The sequence below is a fragment of the Vollenhovia emeryi genome, unplaced genomic scaffold (genome assembly GCF_000949405.1).
Source record: "Vollenhovia emeryi isolate VEMERY1.0 unplaced genomic scaffold, V.emery_V1.0 DF939205.1, whole genome shotgun sequence".
NCBI classification, from domain to species: Eukaryota; Metazoa; Arthropoda; class Insecta; order Hymenoptera; family Formicidae; genus Vollenhovia; species Vollenhovia emeryi.
The window spans coordinates 38502-48817 of record NW_011967161.1 but is presented as its reverse complement, the minus strand read 5'-3'; the positions used below and the strand labels follow the sequence as shown (position 1 = coordinate 48817).

Genomic DNA, 10316 nt, shown 5'->3' with positions numbered 1-10316 from the left:
TGGCCGTCCAGCGTGCGCGACAACCGGCCGCGACATCGCTCAGCCTCGCGATCCCGCGGTCCTCTAACNCGGTTCNCCACCGCAGTTCGCGGCGCCAGGGCGGCATCGAGCAACGATCACCCTCTCTTTCCTGACCCACCCCCTTCCCGCCTCCCTCCCTCCCTCCCTCCCTCCGCTGGCTGTCTTCGAGGGTTGTCACTCACTCGTCAAAGTCGCGCGCGATACGTTTCCGCGATTTCGCACGGTTTTCCGCCGCTCCCCCGGCAACCAACTTCTGCGCGCTACTCCGGTCGCGCCTTCGCGAAATCGCGGCTCGGTCGCCGTCTCGTAGAGCCCGGCGATTCTCTCTCTCTCTCTCTCTCCCTCCCTCTGTCCCTCTGCGCTGTCCCTCAGAATTTTTTTTATCGCGATTTCGCTCTCGCGAATTTGCGGCGCCGACTCGAACCGATCGCGCGGTCCTCCCCCGCGAACGCTCCTCGCCGCCCCCTACGAGAATCGTCGCGACTACCCTCCGGATCGACGGTACACGCGCGAGCGGCCGATACGACCGGCGGCATCAGACTGCGCGAGCGAGAGAGCGCCGGACGCCGCGCCGTGGACGAGTTCACGGCTCTCCTCACCGCGCACCGTCAACCCCCGTCGCCCCTACAGCGCCGGCCGCTACGGTTTCAACGTCGCGGCCTCTCTCTCTCTCTCTCTCCTTCCTCACCACCTCGCCGGTGACCACGTCCTCGCACTCGCCCTCTACCTGCCTCCACCACCACCGTCCTTGGCTCGCACAAGCGCACTGCTCGATGACGCGCCACGACTGCGCGCTTCCGCGCGCGCCGGGGGGATAATCGTGCTCACGATAGTATCGGGGTATAACGGGATTTGATACTAAAAAAAGATAGCTATGTGAGAGTACGTATAAATACGTGCGTATATACGTGTATATAATAATGAGTCACAAATTCTCGGCTTTGACATGTCCCGAAATCGGAGTAACTCGTAAAATTTAACGCTTCCACGTAGAGGATGACGGCGGTCATTCCTGCGGGAGATACGCGCAAGAGTTACATGGAACGGGCACGCGCGTGAGACTTGCATATTTATGGAAATTACCGTCGCACATTTCTATGCTGTTATCGGCAATTAAATCTGTATATTTATCTCTAAGCATATGACATTTCTTATTTTTAGCGCTCTCTCTCTTCTCTCTCTCTCTCTCTATCTCCCCCCCCCCCCTCTCTCTCTCTCTCTGTTTGGTACATGCACCAAAGTGTACACTCAGCATTATGAATGCCTTTACACCTGAAGAAAGAAGAAGATATTTAATAAGAAAGTTTATGATATGATTAGATATGAGATCAGTAACAATTGTGCGAACAGGTACAGCTTTACAATTTACTTTCGCTATAATTACCCCCCTTTTTTATTTACTTTATATTTATTGAAAAAAAAATTTTAGCGCTAAGTTACGTATGTTTGCAGATTACTTGAAAACGGTCCAAATCCGGGACCGAAAAGTCGTTCGTTTTTTAAATAAACACATTGGCCAGTGTAGGTCGCTTTTGAAAAACTACATAAGTATCATAAGAAAATTTATTTTAATAAAACGAATCTTTCGATCTTTCTATTGTACTTGACGGCTATTTTCAGGTGTAAAAGCATTCATGACGTCGGGTGTATACACTCTGGCATACTCTGGTACATGTACCAAACAATCGCCAAAAATCGCCTATTATGACAAAACAAATGAAACAGAAATGAATATGACAGTAATTTCACATAATGAGCAGTCAATATTTATTATAATAGTTTAATGTAATTTTACTGGTTTGCCAATATTTGTCAACGTTTATTAAATAAGTTGATCGCCGATGATGGTGATCGATTTTACAATTTAAAGAACGCGGTTAAAAAACGGTGTTCTGTGTTCATGCACAATTATCCTAATTGATCCCGCGTGATAAAATCTTTGCATGTACGCCATTGATTACAGCGCTATTACTTTCGCGGATAAGTCCCATTGCGACGTATCGTTGACACGTTTCCATCCCTCGTGCCACCCCCGAATCGGACGTCAGGAGGGTGGCAGCACGTGTTTCTCTCAAGCTGCTACTCGAACGACGCAGACGCCATGCCTCTATGCGGTATCGTTACTGCATTATAGGATCAAACAGAATTAAAGGTGCCTTTAATTATTAATCCTACGATCAAACCAATCTGTACTCATATAATCAATTCTTCAAATACGAAGCAATAAAGGAGTAGAAATAATACCTCAGCCAGGGCTTGAACCTGGCCTCCCTCTTTCAAAGGGTATTAGGGTACTTTTGAGTATTATTTGAGGTATTATTTTTCGCAATAGACTTAAAATTACAATTATTCAGACACTAACACCCCGGCTCTTACTCCTTTATCACTTCGTATTTGTGTTTTCACATTAGAGCCTTATGAATTTTATTAATCAATTCTTTTACTACCGCGTACTTTTTTACAACTTTTTCGTAAAATACTTCATACTTCAACAAATCAGCAAAAGAATAGTGATAAATATAATTTAATGCACTCTAAACTTAGGGCTGATGTATGTGTATGTCCGTTCTGGGATAATTTTAATATTTTTCTAACAGTAGGACAATTAATAGAGTACAGTAGAGTCGATTTGTTTCTTACTCCAGTTCTATTGTATATGTAATGAAATACTTCTTCAAATTTTGCAGAATTTATGCCAAACTTGAAGTAACTCGAAATTGTAAGTGGGAATATTTTTTTCTTCACAAATGATTCTCTTAAAGGTTTACATCATGAGATTATGATACTTAAAAAGTTGTTGAATCGAGAAATAACTTGTTGCCCAACCGGATGCGGTCGCCGCGATAAATTCTATCATGATATGAATAACAAGAAAAGATGCTACACCAACGACTTGTAATTCGACTTTCTAATACTCGCGGCACTTTAGACATGGTCAAATTACATGAGAATGGATTTAGAGGTTTCGTCAATTTATGCGAGACACGAACAATATTTAGGCGCGGTCTCGTGTTGGGGCTAATTCACTTCGCTCTGATTAGACAAAAAGGAGCGGCGCGCCCTCGCAGGGTTTCGATCCCCGAAATAGATAAATGGATAAGCATCAAATGTGTATGACGCAGAATCAATGGCACGCCAAATAGTACGACGAGAAGTTCAGAGAGACTGGATTTATTTATAGAAAAACAAACTGTCATATCGAAATAAGTGATAGATTCTCCCTTTCATTTCTTTCCAATGTTTTCTTTAGTGTGTACAATAAAATGACACACTTCTGTAACTTCTGTATACACAAACCATCGATACGAGAAGATAATTTAATTTTGTTCTCATATTGCAATATTCATATAATACAGAAAAATTAATTGATTAAAATCCATATTTATGATATATTATGATTTATTTTAATATTGTAGTTATAAAAATCCGCACAGTAGCACGCGTGATTTATAGAAATTACAACACTCACACACACTTTATAAGTTTCATTAAAAATTTTTTAAATAATTTTTGGAAATAAAGAAAAAAAAGAATAACTTTAATGAAAATTACTTCAATAAAATCTATTTGAATAAAAAGATCCTAAAAAAAATCCAAAAGATTCCTTCGAGCCGGATTTGAACCAGCGACCTATGGATATCTGCTTTCGTTCGTCCCAACTACAGTCCACCGCTCTACCAACTGAGCTATCGAAGGTTGTTGGATGAGTCTTGCCGACAAACCGATTATACTGTAGAGCCTAAAAGATATTATTAACCTACAATTTTTAAAGAGTAGAATACTTGCGCTCAAGACAACGAACAATTTATCAAATAATTTTATTACAATGCCGGATCTGATATTTATTATTCTTTATATATTTATGTCAGTAAATATATTAAAAATAATTTTTCTTAGCAAATATTTCCCAGTCATTGCTAAGAAATTTTAATTTGCACAAATTATTTTATTAAAAAATATGTAAATATTTTTTAAAGAGAATATAATTGTTTAGAGACTACAACTAGGTTTTTCTCTATTGAAAAATAATAAATTATTATTTCAGAAACTTTATTAAGCTTCTTAATAATAAGATTAAAACTTATTTAACTACTGTATCGATCTAATTCCGCCTATACGATTTCACAGACAATAAATCGCCAACATAATATCAATTTTACGCAACAAATGAGTCGCGATGACATTTTACTGTAGAGAATTCGGCTAGAATAATTTAAGGGCTATTAGGTAACCAATAATGTTTCGGGGACCCTCGACCTTTCTTGACAATGTGAAATGTCATAGCATTTGACATCACGAATGCCCCTGTCTGAACCTTTATCGCTCCATTGCTTCCTATACTGTTTGCCATTATTCGAGGAAATGTCTCGAAGTCGTTCACTTCATAATGTATATATGAAGCTTGGATTAAGATATTCAAGTAAAACATAAAAATTTCAGCTAAATCAAGTACAACAATAAGTAGCAATAAGCGAATTATATACGATATAAACACTGAAAAGTTTCCGATAAACTATATATTTTACTCTATCCCTTTTCCAAAACTTACATAAATAGAACTTACTGTACAAAGATTTACATTCAAATTAAATTAATATTAATAAATTGTAGTGTATTAATATAAGTTTTAAAAACAAATGACAAATTCTTCTGTTTTTTTTTCATCTCGGACGGATTTTCATTATTAATGAGAAAATTAAAAAATAAATCGCAATAATTAATATCACGGTCGCAAATAAAAACGTAGAGCATGCAAAAATGTGTTTAGCGAAACAAAAAAATACTAACTTGCGACCGTGACAGGACTCGAACCTGCAATCTTCGGATCCGAAGTCCGACGCCTTATCCATTAGGCCACACGGTCAGTTGCAAGCTTTGACTTCAACTAAGTATATCAGGGCATTTATTCCATTTTCTGATCGTGTATTAAGCCTCAATTATTAAAATTAATAGTGATTTTATATATAAATGTGGGTTAGAAGATCACGCACGATGTTTCATAGCCTTTCAACTAACGATTTATGTTTATTGATATTATTATACACATTGTATATAGTATATTAATGTTTAATACCTCCGTCAACTATACTAATTGATAAATTCTATTCGCCTCAAATATGATAGTTTTACTGTTAAAGTGACACTCTCCTCCCCCCATTTGGGATTTCACACTGAAGTACTTTATTACGTACATTTACCTATACACGTGTGGAAGGCTTTACCATGTCCACCATAACGGTTACTGCTAAAGAGTAAAAATCATTAACACTGGGTAAATTTTCGTTAGTAAGACGGTACGCTAATGATAGGAGAATCTTGACGTTGCCGTTTGATTACGATTCCTCCTTTTATACGTAAGAAAAATTAGAAAATACGTGTATTTTCACGACATTATGCGACGACGTTATTACGTCACAAATTTCTTAAGCATTTGTACCAAAATAGATCACAATTTTAATACCGAATTGTAAACATATTGTAAATAATAATTATCTTATTAATTGTGCTGATATTTAATTATATCAACGATCGATTTTTCTCTTTTGACTTACGCTACAAACGGCAACGCCTTTTCAACAATTTCGTCGTTTTACATGTACTTGAGAAATTCCTGTTAGATGTGTGCTTGTAAAGCTCGCACAAGCGATTAATTTGATACTTGCCCTCTTTCCTCAAACGCTAAATCAATGCGGGGACCGAAATCGAGCCGAGGACCCTACCATTTATACCTTTGAACTTCTGAACCACGTGTCGGTGATATAAGGTTACTTGCGTCGTTTCCAATAGATGGCAATACGTTCAATGTCCAAAAAACAAAACAGAAGTTTTTGGTTAAGTTGCCAATTGAAGTTCGTTCAAGTTGCTCGAGCGTCAATGTAACGATAATGACAACTCCTCTTCAAATTCAACTCTCGAGTGCTTTAGGGGGTAAAACGAAATACCTTGCGGAGTTGAAGAAAACATTTGCGCGTCCATTGATACAACGTAAGTTTCGTTTTCTTGCATCGGAATTGAAATTGTCTTAGGCAAATGTAATTGAATTAAATCGAACAAACCGAAGTAACAATTAAATACCGCGTGGAGTTTGTATGCGGCACAAGCGCCGTATACAGAGGAAGGTCCCCTATTATGAGATCGGTTTCTAATATGATACAGCAGATTTTCCACGCCCAAATTCATCTACAAATCTTTTTTTCGTAACGATGACACAATCTAGCAATGAATTCTTAATTCTTTAAACAGATTTCACCCCAAGGGCAATAAATCTATGGTGGAATCAACTGCCTAAATTTAACAGAAACTCCGCTGTCCCACATTAGGATCCTATCCCGTAATAGGAGACGCCTCTAACAATTTCCACGTTTCAAAAATAATTTTTGAAAAACAGTTGCAGTGAAAGCAATAGAACTAGAACATATAGAAGAGGGCATATTAGAACGGATAAGCAAAAAATATAGCATTCCTGAAGAACATGTAGACGAGTATTATGCTGCTATTCTTACGATTTTGAAGATACACCTACGCTCGCAATGCCATAATATTAAGCCTGCAGAGTTCAAACAATGCCTGGAGGAGTTGAAGTAAGTGTGTGGCATAACGTGCTGAATTTTATTATAGCGTGTATCTTTCTATACAGCACAGATCGTTGCGACAATATTGCACCAGCATTGCAACTTGAATATTACAACATTCACATTTTTATATAATGTAAAGAAATTATTGTATATTTATAGTAAATATAATATATTCCTTTTCTTTATATAATAGTTAAAAAATTGTATGACATTTTTCTGAATGACAAGTTTATTATTCTTCTTAGCTAATCTTTCTATGCATATTACAGATTGAACCCAGACTGTGCGGAAGATTTATCTTCTGTAATCTATGGTCCAAAACAAGCGGACCTGTTATCGGGTTTAATTCAGAGAACAAAGTTTAATCCGCAACTTGTGTCATGCAAATGGCGTGTGGATATTACTATCTCGTCCAAGTACGTTTATATTTTTCAGCAGACAATCGTCACAATACAGAATCGTATTTTAAAGGGGATAATCCTGATATATGTTTTCACGAATATTGCAGCATATTAAACAGAGTGCTGGAGCCTAATGTCATAATGGAATGGATCTTCGATACGAGTGAATGTGTAACGTTCGAATTATCTCTGGCAAAGTTTCATCAGTTGAGGCACACTGTGGCTACCATTCTTGTTGAGTTACAAGCGTTAGAGCGGCACAGCATTTTTAAGACTATTCTGTCGAGCTGATAGTAATAGACTATTAACACTTTTTTTTTAATAGCAATTATGATACATCAACATTTTCTCTGCGGTGATCTATTAATTCTAAGCTATATAAGTGTTAACGTATTATTCTATTTTGGTTGATACATCCACTTTATTGTATCTTAAATCTCAATAAAAATTATTTACATTGTAATAATGCTATCAAGAAAAATTCAACTTTTTATCAATAATATGTTATTTAATAAAAGATTGAGATTTGGTTATTATATTTATGTTTTTGTATTGAACATTCACATTTGTATACCCGCTCTTTTTTAAACAAGACTGTCGTTATAAGATAGGTGGCGTTGAGTACTATCGGACAGCGCTTGAATCAAGTAATTTGTCCAATTTTGTTTCAAAATCGCCCTAAGTCTATTTCTATCAATGTAGATTAATTTTTATTTCAATTTAACTTCTTTTATCTTTCTTTAATTCAGAAAATTAGATTAAAAAATTAAACCGAGATTAAGGTTTATCCGCTTGATAAAAAGGGACATAAAGCAGAGTTTCCACGAGCGACGTACTTAGTGGAAACCAGAGAGAAACCTGAGAGCGGCCATGCCGGCGTTTTGCTTATAGGTAGTCGATTATTGTCACCGACAAATATTTCGTACGGTTCGAAGTGTGTCGATCGTATCGCAAAATGCACGACCACGAGAGGTTAATTAAAAGAGAATATTAATTAAAAAAATTTTACTGTATATACGAATCAAATTTATTTTTACTTCCGTTATTTGTTAAAAAATATTGACCATCTCTTCGAAACTTGATCTTTGAATTCGAAATTCAAGTAGATAGAATAAATTAAATAATTAATTGAAAATTTGTCCTGAAAAACCGACCGCGAAAATACAAAGATGCGTATGACTATGCATGTATTCATGCGAGACGCATCTTGAAAGTACGTATATCACGTACATGTACGAGGGTGAGTCAAAAATTATCCGCACGTGCAAGTGCATTGCCAAGGGAGGAAATTATGTTGAAAAATGACGTACATATTGAACCCCTATTTTTGTGTAAATAAATTGTAGAACAAAAAGTGCGGATAATTTTTTACTCACCCTCGTATATATATATATCACAATGGTATGAAATTTCATTCAATAAGTGACGTAAAGTTATTTTAATATCTTGCGAATCTTTCTGCATTGCAGAAGAAACGAGAAATAAAAGTGCAATTGTATTGTAGACAATGACAAGCTGCGGAGTCAAATATCCGAATGGTACGAAAGAATCTTATTGAGTAAGATGGAATACAATTATTTTCGATTATGAAATAATTACGAAACATATAATTGAGAAATGCTAATTAAAAAAGTCTTAAACAATTTTCATTAATTATTTTTAAGATAATGGATAGGATTTAATTTCACACGAAGAAATATTTCCCAGTATTGTCGTCATTGAGATGTCAATCGACAGACTTTGGCGACTGTAATCCCTTTTCTCTACGCTCCGAAATATATTATAAGTATACGTTTATACACCGCGAAATATCGATTATTGCCAGATTAGTTAATTCCAATTCATTACTTTTAAATTGACTCTATAGTATGATCTATAAATAGCCACGAAACAAAATTCGCAGTATTAATGAAATAATTAATGATGTAACAAATGTTCTCAGACATGGGTTACATTGCGATTGATCTTACTATATGCTACTATATATGTAAGACACTTACCTCACGATTTCACCGCCGTTGCCCGATGCCTTCTGGGCCTGCTCCTCCTCTCAGATTTCCTTGTTGCACTTACACAATACTCACTCGCAAAAATCATCGATCGCGCGAAATTTCGGACACTCCCGTGCGCGATGTGAAATACCACGAAACGCACGAAATATTATTAACAAATATCGCATGACTTTCTGTCATACAAATTACTCAAACTAACGATTTGTATTTTTCATTCGGAATAATGGATAAATCACTTTTGAATTGTCGATATAAAACGCAACGCGAGCATCGGAAGCATATTTCTGCGGTAAAGAAGTATTATAGTTATTAGTCCGCAACGAAACGATATTTTACAATCTTCGTCATTCAATCTAATCCTTAAAATTAATTATGTGAGCGAAATTTCCAGCGATAAATAGTTGTTATTAATTGACAGTTAATCGGGATCATTTTCGATTACATTTACATAATGTAAAAACGTGCAATAAGTAACTTTCTTTACTTCCTGCCCGTCCGAGTTGCAAAGAACGACAGAACAAGTTACAGCGCGATCGCTGAAGTTCGTACAAATTTCTCTCTTTTTCCCGAAAATGGATTACGCGAAATCGATAGATAATTAAAAGCGCGGTGCGTAAACGAGATGTAACCGCGACAAAATACCACGGTTTACATTCATAATTTAGATGAATTAGTCTCGTGAAATATCTAACGCGTTAATAAAGAGCTGTCGCCTCAACATGTAATTCGTTTCTCATTACAAGTTGTAGAAACTTAATAATTAATCGAGATACGTTACTTGTTATATTCATCGCGATCGAGTCTTGGAAACTAATAACGCACACGGAGCGACTCTCGCCACTGCTTGCCGGCTCGACGTTCGGCGAGCGAATGATAGCGACCTTCGAGTATGTACACAATGGCACGCAAACGTCATGCGTCACCGCGCCGAGAGAAAAACTACGGACGTTGAGAATTCGAGCAAAAACACAATAGATTGTTTTTGACCGACGTGTTTACGGCGCTACGTCATTTCTTGGAATCCGCGCTCGGTTTTCGGCAAAGGTGTTTACGGCGCCGTACGCAGGATCATTCACGCGACGACAGTCGAATTGAACGATTATGCCCGCGCCGCTTCGCATATACGTATTGTTCTTTCTTGATACGCGTTCGCGACAAGTGCGGGAAGAGACCGCGATCGCTCTCTGTGAATAATCAATGCTCGATATCATCGTGCGATCGTTGAATTCCCGCGATTTATGTCAGTGATTTGTGCGGGTGTCAGTGCGACGATGTAATCGAACAGTTCGTAGTGGCACTCGAACTCA

The 10316-nt window shown here is 37.4% G+C and overlaps 1 protein-coding gene and 2 non-coding genes across 3 annotated transcripts; 1 reads left to right on the top strand and 2 right to left on the bottom strand.

The window, feature by feature from the left end:
• Positions 1-3623: 3623 nt before the first annotated feature.
• Positions 3624-3717, bottom strand: Trnay-gua. Its single transcript has 2 exons — positions 3681-3717; positions 3624-3659 (listed from the first exon to the last, which is right to left on the bottom strand). It is a non-coding gene; the product is annotated as a tRNA-Tyr (tRNA).
• A 1095-nt stretch (positions 3718-4812) lies between these two features.
• On the bottom strand, positions 4813-4885 carry Trnar-ucg. Its single transcript has one exon. It is a non-coding gene; the product is annotated as a tRNA-Arg (tRNA).
• Positions 4886-5661: 776 nt separating this feature from the next.
• Positions 5662-7460, top strand: LOC105561529 (COMM domain-containing protein 5-like). The gene is made up of 4 exons (XM_012011581.1): positions 5662-6006; positions 6410-6602; positions 6866-7012; positions 7105-7460. The coding sequence occupies exons 1-4, from the start codon at positions 5907-5909 to the stop codon at positions 7286-7288; spliced, it is 624 nt and encodes a 207-aa protein (XP_011866971.1). The 5' UTR covers positions 5662-5906; the 3' UTR covers positions 7289-7460.
• Positions 7461-10316: the final 2856 nt, after the last annotated feature.

Excerpts from the sequence above, each read along its gene's own strand:
- LOC105561529 (XM_012011581.1), top strand. The coding sequence starts at position 5,907 with ATGACAACTCCTCTTCAAATTCAACTCTCGAGTGCTTTAGGGGGTAAA. Across the intron at positions 6,603-6,865 it reads CAATGCCTGGAGGAGTTGAA|ATTGAACCCAGACTGTGCGG; the intron begins GTAAGTGTGTGG and ends TGCATATTACAG. Across the intron at positions 7,013-7,104 it reads GATATTACTATCTCGTCCAA|CATATTAAACAGAGTGCTGG; the intron begins GTACGTTTATAT and ends CGAATATTGCAG.